The sequence below is a fragment of the Callorhinus ursinus genome, unplaced genomic scaffold (assembly GCF_003265705.2).
Source record: "Callorhinus ursinus isolate GAN/ISIS: 27379988/994484 unplaced genomic scaffold, GSC_fseal_2.0 scaffold49, whole genome shotgun sequence".
NCBI lineage: Eukaryota > Metazoa > Chordata > Mammalia > Carnivora > Otariidae > Callorhinus > Callorhinus ursinus.
This window is the reverse complement of record NW_027397111.1, coordinates 9,234,731-9,251,717: the sequence shown is the minus strand read 5'-3', so window position 1 is coordinate 9,251,717 and position 16,987 is coordinate 9,234,731. Positions and strand designations below refer to the sequence as shown.

Sequence of the window (16,987 nt, the reverse complement as noted above, 5' to 3'; positions counted from 1 at the left end):
AAATAGACATGCTTTATTTTTAGCCTTGAATGCGTATTTTATATATATATAAATATACTTTATTGTTTTAACGAGGTCATGTTTCTATTGAACTGGGGAGCCCGGCTGCCCTGGGGGGTGGGGGTAAGAAACAGCCCTGGAGAAGCATTCCTGGGCGAGGGAGCCTCTGAATGCACATCTAGTATTTCACTAAGGTCTCTGCAGCGCCACCCAGAGGTGTTACCAGATTTTCATGTTTACTTCTTACTAGAGTTTTAAAAATTCCTTAAGAATTTTCTTCACTTCTAGTTTGCAATTTTTTTTTCTGTAAGTTAACTTTTAATGACCATAAAAACAGTACTCATTATAGGGGATTTTTAAGCCATAAAAAATGAATAAAGATCACTTCTTCCCCGCCCCCCCCCCCCCCCAGGAGCTACCATTTGTAGTATTTCCTTCTAGGAATTTCTCTTTATGGCATGCCATTAAAATTCTGAACATGATACTGATGTCTGCATAACCTGTTGTACAGAATGATTTTCTTCACCACTGTACGGATGAGGAAGCTGAGGCACAGAGCAGCTGAGTAACTTTCCCAAGATCTTACCAAGTCAGCACCAACCCTAGGCAATCCAAACCCGCTTATCTACAGCTCTGTTTTTATCTAAGGGTATCCTCGTATGTACAGTGCTTCCGTTACTGTTCCAGGAGCAGTGGTTTTCTCAAAGAGCTCAGAACCTTCTGTCACAGGGTTCCACTCAAGCGAGTGCTGTCTCCGGGAAGCCTCCGAAGTTGTACACACCACCCGTTAGGAAACCAAATAACTCTTCTTAGATCGCCAAAGCTCTTTGCCTTGACATATAGACCTTTGAGATACGACAGGTTATTTAGTAACTCCCAGGTGTGGGGCACCTCCCGTGTGCCAGAACACATCAAGACTTTACCTGCTTTTTCTTGTTTGATCCATAAAATAAGCTAGTGAGGTCTATGAGTTTACTATCCTCATTTTAGTGGTAAGAAAACCGAGGCTCAGAGTGGCCAAGATGAGGTTCTAGTCTGGATCTGTGTCATTCCAAAAACCATGCTCTTTTCCCTATAAAATCCTGATTCCCTATGGTAAAAACCTGTACTGTTCTTGAAAGTTCTCTTCAGTTATCTGTGTAAAGCTTGTCAGCCCTTGCAGGCCATTCATTTTCCAGTGCAGCAGCAGCAGGGCGTGCTCCCTGGGCTTAACGAGGCGGAGTATTTGCAGAGACCTGGGGCGCCCCTCTGCCTGGTGCCAGTTTGCATGCCTTTGCCTCGGATCTCTTGCCACACAGCTGCAGCCTCAGCGGCTGTGGCAGGAGCATCCTTTGCCCTCGTAGTTAGGTAGAGAGCCTGTGGGCTGTTGTGGCCTAGACTCCCCAGCTATGGGGACACCTGTCATTTCTGGCCCGTTCTGTGGAAATTGACACATGGGAGGTTGGGCCCAGGCACTTAATCTGTAAGGTTTTAAGTGATGACCTCCCCCAGAGGCAGGCCTCAGAGAGAAGAGACCTCCTTATGCCAGGTGCTGGGCTCTGCTTCCATGGGCCCACATCACTGACAACTACCCTGGGTCCCGCAGACAAGCACTGGGCATCCAGATTCCTAACAGAGACCAGCTCTCACTCCGACTGCAAAGAAAGAGGAAAATGGTTGTGGGAGGTACAAGAGGGATTAGGAAACTGTCTTCTAAGAACAGTATGGTCCTTGTAGGAATGAGAGGAGTTTGGACTGCAGGTCTCGAGGCTGAGGTTTTCAGAAGCCACTGACCCCGTTAGTGGTCAGCCATGGGCAGCGAGGCCCTCGGTGAGCTGTGGAAAGCTGCCGCCTGGCTGTGGGTCTCAGCAAGCCGTGTGATGTAGCGGGGCTTGGCTCCCTGGCCTCTGTGGGTCGGTACCACCGAGCAGAGGGGCAGTGCTCCATAGGACACTTTGGAGTAAGGAGATCCTACCTCATTGTTCTTTACATGGTCATCTCTTTCCCGTTTGGGGGATATCGGGGAAGGTTTATTCAGGGACCCTGAGGTGGGCTCAGGGAGCCCCCGCCCCCTAATAGTGGCCCCCATGTGTGCTAGTAACTCTGAAGCATGCAGGCCACTGTGGGTAGCAGCCGGCTTCGGAGCAGGTGGGGTTTGCATCCTGGGCACTTGTCCTGGTTCCTCCCCAGAAGCAACATGCAGGGATATTGCTTCCTCCCATGGTTTCCTGTGAGGAGTGAGTGAGGTTTGATGTAAGAAATCAGCAAGCACAGGGGCAGAGTGGGCGCTCCGTCAGAGTTTCCTGAAACCGAACACAAGGCCTGTTGGGCAGAGGGGCCACCAACAGGCTCAACAGGCTCAGGGCTCATCTGGTTACTTGAAATTGTTCAAAGTTAACTCTGGCCTGTGTGGGAAGGATGGCCCACCGCGTAACCTTGAGGCATGAGGGGGGATGTGGCTGGGCTCCCCCCACAGGAAGGGATGGCCGGAGGACAGGGCCCCGCTGTGTGTTGACAGGCTCCGGAGTTAGTCCTTACCCCCTTACTTTGGTTGGATACTCCAAGAACTAGCTGGTTATCCACAAGGAAAGGAATACGATGAGAGGAGCCACAGTATCTCTTTTATTGAGCACTTACTGTCTACCAAGCATTAGGCTAAGTTGTCCGTGACCATTATCTTACTTAATCCTCACCACAGCCCTATGAGGTAGATGCTATTTTCCCTGTTTCATAGATGAGGCAAGACTCAGAAAGGTTAACTTGCCTAAGGTCACCCAACCAGGAAATGAGAGAATCCAAGTTTGGCTCCAAAGCCATTGTGCCCGGTGGGATGGGACCAACACAGTTCTGATCTTCTCATGAGTATGGGAAGGCGTGGACAATCACACCTACTGTCATGTGTGAAATTTAACCTGCTCTGCTTAGTAGAGATGTGGGAACCACCCAGTACAACAGTCCATGTACGTCTGTGTATGAATGTATGTATGCGGGTTTGTGGCTGTACTTACATGCTTTATTTGCAACAGTGTATCTGCTCAGCACACCTAAATGCTTGTATGTGTGGACATGAGGGTGAGCGTGCGCAGGTGCCTGGAGGCTGGGCAGGGGCCGTGCCTATGCATGACGGGTGGGAGAGTACTTGCAGGAGGAACTCTTGGCTTACTCTTTGTCTACCAGTAGTGGTTTGATTTCCCCTATCCTTCCTGTATGGGCTGGGAAAATGAAAGATGTGTGCACTTGTCACAATGGTGTACATACATGCTCTTGCATGAATCTCTCGGGAGAAGGAAGACCACAGCCAGAAAGAGAATATCCATCAGCAGCCCTCCCATTGCACACCATCCCAGCTTGTCAGGCCTCCGGGGTGATTGGGCCTCAGAGGGCAGGGAAGAGAAAGAGCCTGGTCAGGTAGGAGGATGCAGGTGACCAGCCCGAGCTGTGGTCAGGGCCAGATTGACCAGGAAGAATGAGTTCCTTGGGCAGAGCTCCCTGTTGTGGGGAGGGCAGTAAGCACCTCCCACTGCGCACCCCTGACACCTCTGCTCCTGACTTACCCGCAGGTTCCAGGACCCATTGGTCCTGGGCTGTGAACCACTTGAGGTACTCCATCACAGTCTGGTAGTCCCTCTGAGCTCCCGGGGATCCCTCTGTTGCTCTTTCAGGCTGAGGTCGCCCAGCTGCAAGAGCAGGTGGCCCTGAAGGATGCAGAAATTGAGCGTCTGCACAGCCAGCTCTCCCGGACTGCAGCCCTCCACAGTGACCATGCAGAGAAAGGTAACCGGCTAGGCCATGATAGGATGTGCTTGCCCCTGGGCCCCGGGCATGTGTGTCCATGAGTGCGTATGTGTATGCCTGTGTGGGTAGGCATGCTGATGTGTGCATGTGTCCTGTGTGTGTGCAAACATGTCCTAGTGAACAGATGCACATGGGTGTGTGTGCACATGTGTGAGCTTGAACGGGCCTATAAAGCACAGCTCTGTTGTAGACTCATTGCCGTGAACCTCTTGCGTGTAGTCTGGTCACTAAGCTCTGTGCAGCTACCTCTGGAGCTCTTCTTTCACTTGATTGAACGGACTTGTTTTGTGTCATCCCCATGGGGGAGGCTTTAGTGATTCACTCACTTAGTGGATGTCCGCCTGATACTCATACAAGGCCCTGAGGTCACAGGATCAAAGCAATTATTTTTCATCCTTTAGATCTCAACTTCAGTGTTACCCCTCAGAAAGACCTATTCTGGCCACCCTGCCTCAACGAGGTGCCCCCCCTGCCCCAGTCCTGTTTTTCTCTAACTCGGCATTCTTCTTATTTCCGTCCTAGCACTTAACATGTATCAGGGCTGCACTGGGGGAGGTCTCTTGGTGTAGACTGTTGTCCTCACTGTGGGGCCAGGCCTGTGTCTATTCTCTTTAAGACCAGATCCCACAGAGCTTCACACAGCATTCAGCCGTGGTAGGCTCCTAAGAAATACTGAGTAAATGAAAGGATGGTGAATGGACCTTGATAAGTTCAAGTCTGCTGATTAAAAAGGGAAGGATGAATCCTCAGATCCTCTTATTCACACCTGTTTAATATCTACAGCTCTTCACCTGGTGTACAAAATGATCGCATACCTTCCGACTTCTCCTCCCCTGTCAGCCTTAGCGCTGCTTCGCTTAGGTCCCTGGCTGGGGTAGGGAAGCCATGCAGCCCTGAAGGAATGACTCGGGCTAGAGAAGGAAATTAGTGGCCCATATGTTCATCCCTCCCCCAGCCTTCCTCAGTGTCTTCCGAAGCCTCTGAGCATGTCCCCTACCTGCCAAGGCTCAAGGTGGAGGCTGGGGCCCCCTGAGATATCCTAGCCTCTCTGTGATGCTTAACCTGCACAGAACACTTTCTGTGCCCTGATTCTAGGCCAGGCAGCCTTCCCCTGCCACCCTATGCTTCTCTACAGTCCAGGCCTTCTAGTCCATCATCAGATAACTCTTGGAGCTGGTCCTTTGATCGTTTGCTGCTCAAGTTGGGCTCTGCCCAAAGCACTGAGGTTTGCCAGTCTTCACATGGAGCTTACCACCCTCCTCCCAAAAATGGGAGAGCTGTAGAGCTGATCTTGAGCTGCCAAGAGCCTAAGATAGTGAGCAGGCACTTTGAAAATGAATCCCTTTGCCTATTTACACAAAGTCTGTAAATTTACTCTTCCTATTCTTGTTGTAAGTGGGATGCCTGTAGTTTGGTTCCTTTGTCTCCTGCGCTTTGCTTGCAGTAATCAGTTTAGGAATGGGGATAGGTCCTTGTTTTGAAACTCCAGTCATGTGACAATCCCTAGGCCTAAATATTTAGAATGACCTCCAGCTCCTTTAGGCACTGGCCTTTGGCCCTGGAGACCAGTTGGGGAAGAAATCAAGAGTCCCTATTTGGCCCAGAGTGAGAGCAGGCCATGGGTTGTCCACCACAGATGGACACAGGCACCTTGGCCCACAGGGAAATTCTATATGTTTATGAAATAGGATAGTTTTCCTTAACTGTAGAGTTTGTTTTAATATATTTATAGATGTGTCTAAACATTTGTTAGTCAGTTCTGACTATACCCTTTTAAATTAAGCCAAGTACCCAGCTCTTTTACATAATCATTCTTTTCTCATCTTCATTCAGCTGTAGACTTTTTTTTTTTATTATTTTAAATTCGACTTTGCCACAATCCATGGGACTGTATTTCTCCAAAACTAGTTGGCAGCCCAGGTGCGTGCCCACTCAAGTAATCACTGATAAATGTCTGTATTCTTCAGAGATGTTGATTTTGAAAGATTTGGGGGTTCTTCTGTGTCACCTTTGAGTAAATGGTATTTTGATTTTCCCCACTAATGTCTATAAAGAGAAGATAAAATACTAAGCTCATCCATTCATTTAGCAGTCCAACAAATGTTGAATGAGACTGACGATTGCCAGACATCATCACAGGCTCTTAAAGAAGTAAAAGAGCCCATGTGCGATTTATTCACAAGGAAAGTGTCAGCAGCTTAGCATGTGGGGATGGCTGTCTGTGTTTACATAATTCTTCCTATACCTAAATTCTTTTAGACCAAGAAATTCAACATCTGAAAATGGGGATGGAAACTTTGCTTGCTGCCAATGAGGATAAGGTAAGGGGCAGCCTTCTTCTTCCTCTGCTGGCATCTTCGGCTGTGCGGTCCCTCCTGGTCTCTGATATTTGGGGCAGGGCCATGCCCAACAGGCCACTGACCCAGGGCTGTGTCAGGAGAATGGCTTCTGCCTCTTAGAGACTGAACCTCAGCCACCTGTTTTTGGCCTTGATGCCTGGGAACTTTGCCTAAGTGAAATCTCCCAGAGGCAGATTAAAGTCGTACCTGTTCATGCTGGTGTGGGGAAAATAAAATACCACCGTGGTTATTGCCAACATCATAACTGCTGTTTAGACTCCTGGCAAAACGTGACAACAGTGCACCAGTCTCCTATGTGCACAGTCTGGTGGTAGACTCATCACAGAGACACAAGGCAGCATGTGATGTGCTTAACCTCCTGCCTTCTGTCCTTCACATCTGATTCCTGCATAATCCTAGAGTAGCCTCCTCTTTAACTAGAGAGCACCTACCTGGGACGAGCATCAGCTCTGAGGACCACAGCCCTGCGTCTTATAGATGAGACTGAGATTCAGAGTACTTGAGGAGTTTTGTCCAAGGTCAGGTAACAGTAGGTATTGGAGCCAGGGTTTACCCCCAGGCTATCTAATGCCAAAATCCGTGTGGCCTCCCAAGCCCCCAGACCTTGGCTGAAAGAAATGGTCTCCTCTGGGAATTCTGTCTGTCTCAAAAGGAATCTCAGACTCCCCAGAAACAGGTGAGGGTCCTGGATAAACACGCCAGCTTTATTTTAATCCTTCTTTGTGTAAGAAAGGGCTCCAGAGGACAATAGTTGAACCGGGAGACAGATTTCTAAGGCTACCCCAGGAGGGTAGGAAGATAGTGAGCTTCCTGATCCAGAAATGTGTTTCTTAGGTTCCATGTAGCATCTCTACTCAGTGTGCCCAGAACATAGTGTGGGCCCCACATGAAATCCTCGGAAGAGCCAGCAGTGGTGTTCACGTATAGTCTGTTCTCACACTGTGACAGGACCGTCGGATACAGGAGCTCACAGGGCTGCTAAACCAGTACCGACGGGTGAAGGAGATGATGATGGCAACTCAAGGTGAGGGCAAGGAGGGTTCTGCCATTTTCTCCCAGAGGTATTTCGTCGACTGCATTAAACCCAGGGGCATTTCACCAGAAGGCTCTTCATCTTCATTTGGAGAAGATCCTCTGCTGGAGAATGGAGCTGGTTAGACTGTCCTGGACAGTGGGAAATTGGCAGCTGTTGATTTCTAGAAACTATGTCTAGTCCTGAGCTCCCAGGGACTAAGCAGATCATCAAGAAAATAAAGCCATCAGTGCGAGCCCTTGGGAATCACCATCCTTGGATTCCCAGGATACCCCTTAGGGGCAGTGAGTGCAGTCAAACCTCCACCAAAAATCAGTTTGGTACCCTCCTGGGGGATTAGAGCTTGTCCACCTCCTGAAGAATCTAAAAGCTCCCCCAGCAGATTCTCAGGGACTCAGGGAGCCTTGCTTGAGTCCCTGGGTGCTGGGGTTCCTCAGGAAGGCACAGGGCAGGGAGAGCTGTCCGTGTTTCATATTGGCAGCCCGGGCTGAACCCACCATGCACACAGTGTTAGTGTTCGTATGAGCACAGCAGGCTGTATGCCAGGCTGCCTGCCTTATCCTTCATGCCATTGACCTGGGCTCCCATCACAGTCTGGGAAAGCAGCTGCTTCGCAGGAGGGGCGCGCTCTGAGGGTATTCAGAGACCTCTCATTCTGGCCGAGCTTCTGCTGGCCCTACACACATATCACTGCCCTGTTCTCCCTCTTCCTTTGGTATTTGGGGTCAAGTAACAAGAGCCTGATTGCTTGTGGCCAAGGAATGAGAAGGTTGGGGTGGAATACTAGGGGTTGCCTTCTCGCTGTTCCACACATGAACTTTGCCCTTGAGATGATCTTCATGGTCATGAGAGCCCTTCTTCAGATGCCCTGAAGAATCTTACGAGTCACACTCTTAATGTACCTTTATATATTCCTTAGGCTCCCTTAATGAAGGAGAAAGACTGTTAGAATTTTGCATAATTACTCCGCGGTAGTGATCCCCCCCTTCTGCATTAATGCTTCCAGGGCCTTCCGAAAGAACTCTCTCAATCAATGAAGAAGAACTTGAGGGAAGTTTCAGAAAGTGGAACCCTGCGAATAAAGGCCCTGAAGAATTACTTAAACCAGAGGTGCTATGTTTCATCCATGCTGTGGGGTTTCGGCAGGCCCTAGGAGCTTACATTGAGCTTGGGGGAGGATCTGATCAGGTACCTGTCAGGTATAAATCTTGACAGGTGAGACATTAAATGGATGGAGTGACCCCCAAGGCCTTGGGGAGAACATTGAGGGTGGAAAGGGATCCAGGCACTGGCCTGTGTTCTGACTGGGAGGGGCAGCATCATGGATACTGGACTTGCAAGGGTAGGAATTAATCAGTCCAGTTCCCTGTTTCTTTCTGTCTTTCCTCTCTGGGGTGTAAGCAGAGACCAAAGGTGGTTTCATTTTATTTCCCCATTTCTCCAGTGTCTGTAACAGTGCCCGACGCACAGGAGAATGCAGATATTTGTCGAATGGATGAATGTGTCTTGCTTGTTGAGGGGTATAAATTCAACTGTTGCTGGGATCCGTTCCTATTTCAGACACCCCCTCCAGCCCCTGTTACCAGCAGACAGATTTTCTTTCTCTTACACAAATCTCTCTGCATTTAGACTAGATACAAATAAGCAAATAAACTCATAGATCCAGATCTCAAGGGGAAAAGGGGCTTTGGCCCAGGATATAAAAGGTTCATGAAACTCTGGAATGGCCAAACTGAAGAGGATCTTAGGGGTCTAGCTCAACTCTTTTAATTAAGGGAGGAGCAAAAATGTCACCAAGTGTCCTAGTTAATCAAGTCAGACAAACATTACAGATTGCTGACAATATTATGGAAGCAATGATTGACGCTCAGTACCTCTGTGTGGTCACTGTGATGAACACTGTCCATGGCTCTCACCTCATTTCTCCCCATGACACCCTCATGGGATTCTTATTTTATTGTGAAGCTGAGGTTCAGAGAGGGTAATGAATCTGCTCTAGGTCACACAGCAGCTAGATGGCAGAACCTGGAGTTGGACCCTGACCAAAAAGCCCAGGCCTTTAACAACTGTATTATAATGCCGGGGTTTTCCCGACAGTAGATCAAAAAGGTATTTACTAGGCTCTAGAGAAAAGGTCATCTTTGCACTTAGTACAATACTGAAAACATCAAACTGTGTCCTCCGTAGATGCCACCATTAGCTCATGGTCCCCCTGTAATGCTCTTCCCTTTTTGTCTTCTCACTAAGCCCATTCTTATTTCTCAAGTGTTCTCCCCTCTGAAGCCCCTTTCTGAAGCATCCCTCCCTCCTCTCCATCCCTATATCGCCTTATAGGTATCAGTACCGTAAGAATCTCCACTCTGATCTTTTATCCTAATTGTCTGCCTGTCTGCTGTGGGGAGCACTTACCCAAACCCAGCATGGGGCCTGGCAGGCCATGGAGGTTGCTCATGTTTGTTAAGTGAATGTATCAATTCTAGTGCTTCTCATTGTAAGCACCAGAAATCGACTCTGGCTAACCTACACCAAGAAGGCACGTTTTTGAAAGGGGTGCTTGATGGCTTCCTGCATGAAAGGAAAAACTGAAGAAACCAGCTCAGAAAGGGCAGGAGCAGCAGGGTCCCCAGGGGTTCAGGTGTCAGGACTCTACTGCAGAGATACCGACGTAGGTCTGGGGTGGAGGGGCAGGTTGGCCCACGTTTCCAATACTCCTTTCTCCTGGGCATCCGGAAAGAGCAAGGCACCTGTATTGACAGAGCCATCGTGGCTGAACCTGGGGAAGGAAGTAGAACTCCTCAAGGGGAGTTGTCCAAAGAAGGAGAAAGGATGGTAGGTGGTCTTCGGACAGTAACTGTCGCCTACAGTGATGTCTGTTTCTGGTGCAGATGCCTCCAAGATGTAGCTCTCCCACCATGGGGCCACCTCCACTACCGCAGAAATCACTGGAAACCAGGTAGGGGTCCTGATCCTGTCCCCAGAGCTGCTGTTCCCTCAGCCTATCCTTGGGGCTCCTGCATGGCAGGGACTGGCCATGCATGGTGAGCACAGCCACATGTCCTGGGCACATCTCCCCTTCCACTGAGCAGCCCTCCAGGCCCTGGCAGTGGCCACAGTGTGGCCCAGGCCGTGGAGCAGTCACGAAGTGTGCCTGCCTCCCCTGGCCACAGAGGGGCTTCCCTTCCCATGGGCTAAGGGTCTGGGCCATTGTCACTTAGAAAAGACCTGGCCAGGGTTTGGATCCTCAAAGGGGAGGTGGCTGCAGGTCATCTGTGCCCCCCAGGGGGCTCCTAGGGGCTGGGAGCATCCCATGACATAGGTCTCATTTTCATCAGCCCCCTCTTGAAAGTCCTTCCTGCTCTCAGGAGTCCTAGAGCCCTGTGACAGTCCCATTTCCCCAGGGAGAGCCATTTCTCCTACAGAGAGGTTGATCCAGTTGCTTTGGGGAAGCTTCACATGGCAATGAGCTCATAATGGGCTGGCCTGTGAGGTCACCTGGCTGCCCCCTGTCTGGTTCCCTCTAAAATGAACCTATTTCTAGCTCCCTATGTCAGCAATTTAGAACACACTTCCAAGTTGTGCCCCATGTAGTGGAGATACAGAGGCTCCCACTGCCAAGAGCAGACTGTCTTTCAGGGACGGTGTCTGGGGAAATTGGCCGTAAGTATGATGGAAGCTTCTCCAGAATGGTGCTGAGGCTCCAGAACATACGGTGCTCAGGACCCAACTTTCTAGAGAGCCGTTGTTTCCCTCAGCCTTTAGCCCTAGAGAAAAATGTCAGTGTCAAAGACAGCAATTGGCAGTCAGTTTTGCACAATAAGAAATTTAGTTTAGGAGTTCACTCAGGAGGAAGTCAACACTGATTAACTCACACTGACCAGACTCACAGGAGACCAATGTACTAAGAGATTCTGCTTTATTCATATAAACTGAGAAACATAACTGCCAAGGAGACTTGTCACAAGGTAACCCTTGTGACCACTGGTGGCACGGCCTCTTCTCTATACAGTTGATGCCCTTCTGCAAAATAACCTCTGAAAAAGCAAATTCCTCTGAGCAGAGTAGTCGGGGCATACAGAGCTAGGGCAAAGGGTTGGAAGATTCTAGCAGGGTGCTCCGGAGCTGTGGCTGGCTGAAATACTCATCTTCACTCTAGTGTGGGACAGCTCCTTCCTCCCTGGACTACGTATTAAATAAATGGACAAAGCAGAGTCTTTTCTTTTGAGACTACAGACCAGTTAGCTTCCATTGATGTAATAGAATTGAGTGTATTCTAGATTTTCAAGGAATGCCGAGGCCTTTTGATTTGGATTTAAATGATGCTCTCATGCCCTCAGCAACACATTGACCAGGCTATCCCTGGAGGTGGGCCAGTCTCCTATGTAGTGGTTGTGATGAGAGGGTGGCTTTTTCCTGACCTTATCACTAAACCCACTTAACAGACTACTGGTAAAATACTTGGTATGTCCTCTCCATGAATGAGCTCCTTGTCTAGTAACTGTTTCATTGTTCCCTTTCTTTTGTGTTTTTTCCAGAGCTCAGAAAAAACTCTCGTGTAGCCTAGAAGACTTGAGAAGTGAACCTGTGGACAAGGTCAGCCCCTCAGTCTCTCCATAAAGACTCCTGAGTTACGTACCCGGCAGTCCTGGGACTCACAGGTCCCACCTTGTAGAGGCCTTTCTGACGCTGACAGGGAGGCAGGAATTACATGAAATTTTTGAGAAAACCAGTCAGGTGTGGCCCGAGGCCTCAGAGGCAGGGCAGGGCAGGGCATGCTGCCTGGAACTGATGGAGAAGATGTAGAGGTGAGCACAGGCAGGTTTTGGGAAATGGTGGGGAGCATGAGGATATAAGTTCAGAGCCACGAGTCAGATCAAACCCTAGAAGGTCTTGAGTCCTGGCTCTGTATCCCCAGAGCCACTCTGGGAGCATTGCAGGGCTTTTGAGTGAGGAAGTAATGGGATAAAGTGATGAGCCCAGGAGTGAGTTATGGGATAAATTTAGGAGATTGGAGAGGAAGCTTTTTTTAAGAGTCTAGAGAGATGTGAGGAGGGCTTTGTGGCCCCTTATTTGAGGGTAGCCCTTGACCATGTGGGTGTCCCTGGTGCTGGAGGGGGAGGTCGCAGGTTCTTGAGCAAGGTCACTGGAGACCAGGGCTCCTTCCCTGATAGAGCACCTTTATGGAGCCCTGCCGCATGCCGTCCCTTGGTCTGAGCAGGGTACCAGCGCCGGTAATTACAAAGGAAACCCATGAAGACTGGAGCTGGTAGGAGCCACGGGGCCCCTTCAGTGGCTCTGCCCCTATGGTCCTGTGCCTCTTGCTCTCCCCGGTCAGATTGCTGGCAGCTGCCCAGAACATCTGTCCATGGGGTGGGCAGTGACCTGTGTTTCCTCCATGGGTGGTGATTACCTGTCAGAAAGATGGGGAGGGAGGGAATGAGCCTTGCAGCTGGAAGCAGGCAGGTGGTCCTGAGTTGTAGTTTGCAACTAACACGGGTGTCTCTTTCTCCACGCAATTGAAATCCTTGCCGCTGTACAGTGTGTCAATGGGAACCAGCTCCCAGGGGTAGAAGCCAAGGTACAGTAACTGCGTGCCCCTATCGTGCATTTGTGGTTGCATGTCTGCTGGAGTTTTCCTGGAGCAGGTTACAGCTTTTGGAAGTATGTGAATTAAAGGGAAAAGAGCGCAGGAGGAAAGACAAAGCCTCCTCTCCCGTTTTCTGCTTCTGTGCACCCCGCTGTGTAGTGTGACTTCATGTCATTGTGTGATGGGATTTCTTGAAAAACTCGTCCTTAACAAGGCATTGTCGATCTGATTGCTGGGAGGGGGCGGTTAGGCTTTCCACACCCGGCCAGAGGAGCGGGACAGCTCTTATCCTTTCTGCGCTCATGTGTCATGGCCAAACACAGGGGCGCACTCAGCCACCGGGGCAGGAATCTCTGTGGCATCCCCCAGCGTTGGTGTCTGGCCCTTGCTTTCTGTGACTGGGAGCTCATAACATCTTTCCCAGCTCTAGTGGATATGTCTTCTGGGCTTCCCTAGAGTGTGCGCCCGCTGAGCCCGGCTGTCCCTCTGGAGCCCCTGGAATGAACCAGTCTCCCCTGCTCCTGACTGCTCCAGAATCGAAGTTCCTCAGGCCTTCTCTGAGTCGAACATCCTCTTCTGTGTGCAGATCACAGGCCTTTAAAGTTCCCATTCATTCTCCTTAGGGTCAGCACTGGTTTCTCCAGCCTGTGCCCTGGACCACACTTGAGCACGGTGTTCTAGATGGGGTCTGACCTAGGGACTGCTCCTGGACTTACTGCTGTCACTCCAGGCCCTGCGCATGGGGATATTTCTTGTGCCTCTGCTCACGTGCTGTCCTGGTGTGCTCAGCCCGAGGCAGGAATTGTTCCCCATTGAGAAACAATAGAACAGGCTGTGGGAGGCTATAAAGGGAAAGCGCTTTGCCTGTGTCCCTCTGACACAAAGCCCGTGTTCTTGCCGCTCTGGTGCGCTGCCTCCCCGTTCCAGCGTAAGGCAGCGGGGATTTCCATATTCCCCCGCAACCAGCCTTATTCTTCTGTTCCTTCTGGGTCCTGTCCTGACCTTGACCCTCTCCAGCAGTGAGGCCTTCCTTCCCACCTGTCCTTCTTGGCTGAACAGAGCTGAGAGCCCTTTCTGTAGCCCTTGAGTCCTTTTGTGGTCTTTCTCACAGGCCTGGGCCGCCTGTCCTGGGCTGGGTTCTGGCCTCTTCCCCTCAGCTCCGCAGTGGGCACCCAGGGTGCAGCCCATGTTGGCGGCCTCGGTCGTCCCTGCCCTGTCTTGAGGGGTGGGGGGTGGGCGCGCATGTGTGACGATGCAGCCAGAAACCTGGTTTTGAGGGCCCTTCCCCGCCCCCCTATTTCCTATGTCATGGGGAACCTGGAGTCACAGTTCCCCAAGCCTTTTGAACACTGCCTTCCCCACAGCCACAGTGGTTCCAGGTCTGACTGTGCATCAGAGTAATCTGAAATGCTCTTTAAAAATACCCACACTTGGGGTGCACTCCCAGAGGGGCAGATTCATGGGACCAGGTACAGCCCGGGAACTCGGTCTGTGCCAGTGTCCCAGGTGACTGGAGCAACTGGTACAGGGACTAGCATTTGTAAACTGTTGGTCTGACCAGGTCCAATCTCTACCTCGTGGGTCATCATGAATTTAAAAATCATGCGGTCTCCCTATCTTAAGGTTCTGATTATTTCTGCTGCACCAGCCAGTTCTTTAGACTTCCTTGGAAATTTAATCTTTTTTTCACATCTCTCCTTTCTGAGCTTGTTTATAGGGGTTAGTAGTCCACGTTCAGTGAAGGAATTGGATTTCAAACAATTTCTAGGACTTGTATTTTATAAGCACACTGAATTCAGAAATTCGTTGGACACGGCTTTTAACTAAACGAAACTTCAAGAGATGTCTCCATCATTAAACTCTCCATTACTTTTCTGTCTTGTCCGTTTTGAAATCAGAACTTCCATATTCCTTTTCCTCTGGGCCCAATCAAGTAATCCACAGTCGATTTCCTTGGTAATGTTGCTTCATTTTCTCTTCTTACTCAAATGCATTCCACTGGGTTTCCCTTAGGTTTGTGGGTTTAGGGGCCATTATATCCTTTTTCTTAAAAATTCCAGTATAGTTAACATACAGTGTTATATTAGTTTCAGGTGTACAGTATAGTGACTCAGTAATTCTGTATGTTACTCAGTGCTCATCATGGTAACTGTACTCTTAATCCCCTTCACCTGTTTCACTCACGCCCCCCCACCTCCCCTCTGGTGACCATCCATTTGTTCTCTATAGTGAAGAGTCTGGTTTTTGTTTTGTATCTTTCTCACTTTGTTCATCTGTTTTATTTCTTAAATTCCACATGTGAGCGAAACCCTATGGTATTTGTTTTTCTCTGGCTGCATTATGTCCATCCTGACCAACTAAGTGCAGTTCTTTTCCCTTTACATTATCTTGTTTTTTGGGTACCCTTTCTGTGGTTAGGGTGTGTGCACAGGCCCGTTGCACTGGGGCTGAACCTCGTGCAGACTATGATCCTCAGCTCCCAAGGGAGTGGTTGGTGTGTTGCCCCCGGTCTGTTTTCTCTCATCATCTTCCGAGTGTGTGCATCCCTTCTCGCTTTGTCTTAACCTGGTGTTTTTCAAAATAACTGTTATCATAATATATACATATAACTTATACGTGATATCATAAATATATATAATAAAGCAACAGGTATACCCTTTACTAGAATTTGGGTTTGTTATTCAAAGTGCTCAAAGGGTCATTCATGCCTGTTAATTCGTCGCGCGTCCGAGCATCTGGCCAAATGGCAAAGCCCCCCCTTTGCCAGACACTTCCACTTTCTGTTTAGGGTCAGTTGCAGTCAGCCCTGGATTTGGGCCTGACTCTGTCCCTGTCTCCTTGTGTGGCCCTTGGGCAAGTTTCTCAGAACTCTGGTCCCTTTTCCTGGGCTAAATGATCTTTGCAAGGTCTCTGAGTTGGCCTGAGTGAAAAATGGCTCTTGGAAAGCTGAGTTGTCCCTGCCTCCAAAGGTTTCCTAACTGGGTTTGAGTCTGAGTCCGATGAGTTGATTCAACAGGTCTCTCTCTCTCTCCCCTTCTAATAGGACAGCCCTTTCCTGGTGGAGCACAAATACCCCACGTTCCCTGGGAAGCTTTCAGGAGCTACGCCCAATGGAGCGGCTGCCAAGTCGACTCCCACTGCCCCCCAACTGGAGCCCACAGGGAGCAGCCTGCCGAGGCTGAGTGAGTGTCCAGGCCCTGGGGGTGGCGGCCCACCGCTGGGGGATGGTGGGGGTGGGTGGATGGGACAGGCCGTCCCTCTGGGCGGCCTCACTGGCAGAGACCATGGCCCCCTGTCCGGGTTCATTGCTCCCTTTGGCAAGCCCTGTGGAGCGCCAGAGACCCAGGCTGGGGGCCGGCCCTCTCTGCGGTCACGTCCCCACCCCCGTTGGCCCTCTGAGTCCTCCTGTTTTGGCCCTTTGTGTCTTTCCCATCATTCCTCTGTTCCTTCCCTCTCAGACCCCTGACTGCAGCCTTCCCATCCCTCCCTCCCGCCTCCTCTGTCAACCTGATCGTCTCTCTCCTGGCTCTGCCTTCCTCTTGCAGCCTCCCCGTTACCAGTAGGATGATATTATGCACTCTTCCCAGGGAGAGTGTTTCCTCAGGAAACTGGAGTGGGCAAGGATGTCCGTTCACAGGTACCCTTTCAGTGCTTAGGGCCTGGAACCGTGGAGGTCTCTGCTGCTTTCCATGCAGAGCAGGCCGTCTTGCCTCAACAACAGCAGCAGATCTGTGGAGCTTAGGAGGGACCGTTCTGGTCCCTGCAGAGCTCTCCCTACCCTCCTCCTCCTGTCTGGCGGTTCGCTGAGCCAGCCCGTGGTTTGGCTTCTGCCCTTGGCCAGCACTGCCTCTGGCTGCAGAACTCCAGATAAGCTCTTGAATGAGTCTGTCCTAGTAACACTGAAACTCTGGACTTGCAACAGCTTCAGACCATCCTCGTCTGGTCTAAGGGAGCCCTGGCATCCACACAGGAGCTGCGTGTGGCCCGGTGTACCAGCCCCTGCTGCTCTCCCTCCCTCTGCCTGTGTGTATGGATGCCTCGGCCTGCCAGGGAGAGGCGCCGGGAGTATTTGGTCTCCTCACGTGAGGCCTCCTCTTACCGCACTGACCCCGTGGGCCAAGTTCAGTCACCGTTCCCCACCCCCTTTTCTCATGGGATTATTTTTCTTTCTGTTTGAGTTTTTCTCTCTTGCTCGATGACTCTTTTGTTTATTTCTTTGCTTCCCTATAACTCTGT

At 50.3% G+C, this 16,987-nt stretch overlaps 1 protein-coding gene across 9 annotated transcripts in view; it reads left to right on the top strand.

The window, feature by feature from the left end:
* Positions 1–16,987, top strand: part of PPFIBP2 (PPFIA binding protein 2) — a 146,025-nt gene that overhangs the window by 112,124 nt on the left and 16,914 nt on the right. For 8 of the 9 annotated variants that reach the window (XM_073882977.1, XM_073882974.1, XM_073882973.1 and 5 more), the window contains 8 exons: positions 3,642–3,753; positions 6,034–6,095; positions 7,083–7,158; positions 8,174–8,277; positions 10,053–10,120; positions 11,700–11,757; positions 12,704–12,742; positions 15,795–15,933. In XM_073882977.1, the coding sequence (XP_073739078.1) occupies positions 3,642–3,753; positions 6,034–6,095; positions 7,083–7,158; positions 8,174–8,277; positions 10,053–10,120; positions 11,700–11,757; positions 12,704–12,742; positions 15,795–15,933 (658 nt within the window). The remainder of the gene's footprint in view (positions 1–3,641; positions 3,754–6,033; positions 6,096–7,082; positions 7,159–8,173; positions 8,278–10,052; positions 10,121–11,699; positions 11,758–12,703; positions 12,743–15,794; positions 15,934–16,987) is intronic. The other variant, XM_073882980.1, reaches the window with a different exon arrangement.